General features: G+C 44.9%; 1 protein-coding gene across 1 annotated transcript; it reads right to left on the bottom strand.

Moving 5' to 3' along the window:
- Positions 1-780: 780 nt before the first annotated feature.
- Positions 781-2,421, bottom strand: LOC306865491 (ankyrin repeat domain-containing protein 34B-like; the record flags this gene model as incomplete). Its single annotated transcript, XM_079410117.1, has 1 exon — positions 781-2,421. One exon carries the CDS (start codon positions 2,419-2,421, stop codon positions 781-783), a length of 1,641 nt encoding a protein of 546 aa, XP_079266243.1.
- Positions 2,422-2,690: the final 269 nt, after the last annotated feature.

The raw sequence follows: 2,690 nt of genomic DNA, 5'->3' as shown, positions 1-2,690 counted from the left end.
TCATGCTCATTTATGACATGTTTCTAACAGCCTTTTTGTTTTGCCATTTAGATGAAGTGAGATTTTCTAAATGGGTAAAGGATTTGTTGCAAATTTACTGCTCACATTAGAGTTCTATTGTAATTGTTTTATTTTCTTAAAAGACATTATGAATGTCAAACACAGCACACAAGCAAAGATATGTTCCATACACAATGACTCAAATGTATTATGAATGAATTTGTATGTTGGCAAGCTGAATTTCTATGCCAGTAATGTCTTAACAACGAGTTGAATGGTATTTTGAACCTACAGGTCATTTGAATGTTTTTGTATCCTGTTTTCTTAGCTATTGAAGCTCTAGCCACATTTATAATCAATTAGTCCTGTTAAGTTGTCTTTGACTGTAAAGGTGTGGTCACATTTGTGAAATTTCACAGGCAAATAAAAGGTCCATTGTCAATAGCATAGAGATGTATGAAGCACCGCCTAACACAGAAATCACTTTCAAACCAAGCAGATACGTAACCAACTTGAAAGTGCAAAATCTGTGCAGGGAAATCTTCCGCCCTTACGTGAAGCTCTCATGCCGATTCCTATTGGAATGACTGGATTTTGTCCATGAAATTTCACAAAGCACAGTAGTAAATGTGACCTCACCTTAAGGATGCATGGTTACATTTTTTGTTTTTGATCAGACTGAAAAGTATAGATGCTGTTTGTTCAGTTTCAGGGACCAGCAATCACTTGGTGTCAGTGCAAATTGATGCCTTTGTTACTGTTTATATCAGTGGCAACCATTCAGTGTCCAAAAATTTCTGTGAAGTCACCATTTCGCTTGAGCTTCTCAGTTTGCATGGAGTGTCTTCTCATCAGCATCCTCCTGGTCTTGAGATCCTTTGGATAACCTGCAGGAGCCGAGGGAATGCAGGGCTTAGTCCCTGCTGCTACGCCACAAATTGCTTTGTTGCTGGAGCTGATGCTGCTTGGGTTGCCACTTCCAGTGATATTTGGGATTGGTGCGTGCTGGTTCAGTGGAGGGAGGAAACCAGCTCGAGGATGGGAGATGGGATCCAAAAGCGGCCCGGAGCCTCGCCGCTCGTAGCTGATGGGATTCCTCCTGTGTAAGTGCGTCAACGATGCATTGTCAAGAGACTCCCTAGAGCCCACCAAAGTAGGAGAACGCGAGTTAGCAAGTTTTCTCTTCTCTAACTGTCCTTTACGGTCTTCTGGAGAGTTGGCGAGGCTCACAGATAGTTGGGAATCGGAGCTGTATTGGTCCATTCCTAGTTTCCTTCTCTGGATGATGTTACGGAGACTGGACACGGCCAAATTTGGCAGGGATTTGTCTGGATCCTTCTCAGCTGGTAAAGCTTCCGCACTGCTTTTGCAGTGAAGATTGGGATGGGATAAAGAGTGCAGGGATGATAAGCTGTCAAAGGACATGTTTCGGCACAGTGCTCCGTCCGGTCTTAAACCTTCACCATTGCTTCCTTGCCTTAGAGTTTGACTCAAAGACTTGACTTCTTTCAAATCAACACTGCAATGCCGCAAGAGTGGCGTGTTATCAAAAGCCAGTCTGTTCATTCTGAAATTAATTTCCTCTTCAGGTGTGATGTCCGGGAGTTCCTCTGTAGCGGAGGTGCTTTTGGCATGCTGTTGGGCCAAGAAAGACTGTGGAATCTTCAGCCAAGGCTCGGAGTGTAATCTTTGGAGATTGTGGATTTTGCTCAACCGACTGTTTACCAGGGGAACCTGGTGGGATGGAGAAGTTGGCTGAGAATTGGTCATATTTTGGAAGTCCTTGAAGGAAAACATGTGCTCTGTAGGACTAGTAGAAAGAGTCCCCTGCGGAGATGTACTGAGGAGAATATCAGATGGAGAAGCACAGGGAACGATTGTGGAACTCCACTGTTCCACCATTGCAAGCGGAGGAATAGGTAGGTACTGTTTTGCTGTTTGCCTTCCGCATGCAAGTTTGTCAGGGGTGATGATGATGACTTCTTTTCCTCTGGCTTTGCAGGCATCGATCAAGATTTTAAGTGTTTCTTCATCGCTGGCATTGATGGCGTATATCAGAGCCGAAGACCCGGTGTGGTCCTCAAGACACGGATCCGCCCCGCTACCCAAGAGCAGTGCCACCACCTCTGGACCGGCTTGCTCCAAACAGGCATGCATTAGAGCCGTCTTCCCACTCTTGTCTTGGATGTTCGGATCAGCGCCGCTTTCAAGCAGGTACCCAACCATCTTTGCCTTTGGGACACTTTGGTGGTCCATATGCCTGCTCCTGCAGGCGACCATCAAGGGTGTTTCACCACACTCATTACTCTCATTAATATAAGCACCTCCTTCCAGGAGAAGCCGTGTGAGACGGAGACGACTTAGATAGACGGCCTTAAGCAAGGAGTTGCCATCAGTATTGACAGCTTGTGGACCTTCCATCTTCACCTCTTTCACTGAGACTCGCACCTGATGGGAATCTCGTATGCTGCCATGACAAAGCCTGTGAAAAGGGGAATAAGGTTAGGTATTTGTCTCAAGGGATGTATGGAAGACAGTTGAGCTCTTCTTATGGCAAATTACACACATACATCTACACAATGGAAGTCTTAAGTAGCTTTGAATTATCCTATTGTGTTAGGCTTATTATTAGATGCTTGATTGGTTGCACACAAATGCTGCAAGATGATAAAACGGAGCCAAATGCACTT

Source organism: Barbus barbus (assembly GCF_936440315.1).
Source record: "Barbus barbus genome assembly, chromosome: 47".
Classification (NCBI taxonomy): domain Eukaryota; kingdom Metazoa; phylum Chordata; class Actinopteri; order Cypriniformes; family Cyprinidae; genus Barbus; species Barbus barbus.
Note: the sequence above shows the minus strand (reverse complement) of the source record. Positions and strands in the feature narration are given on the sequence as shown.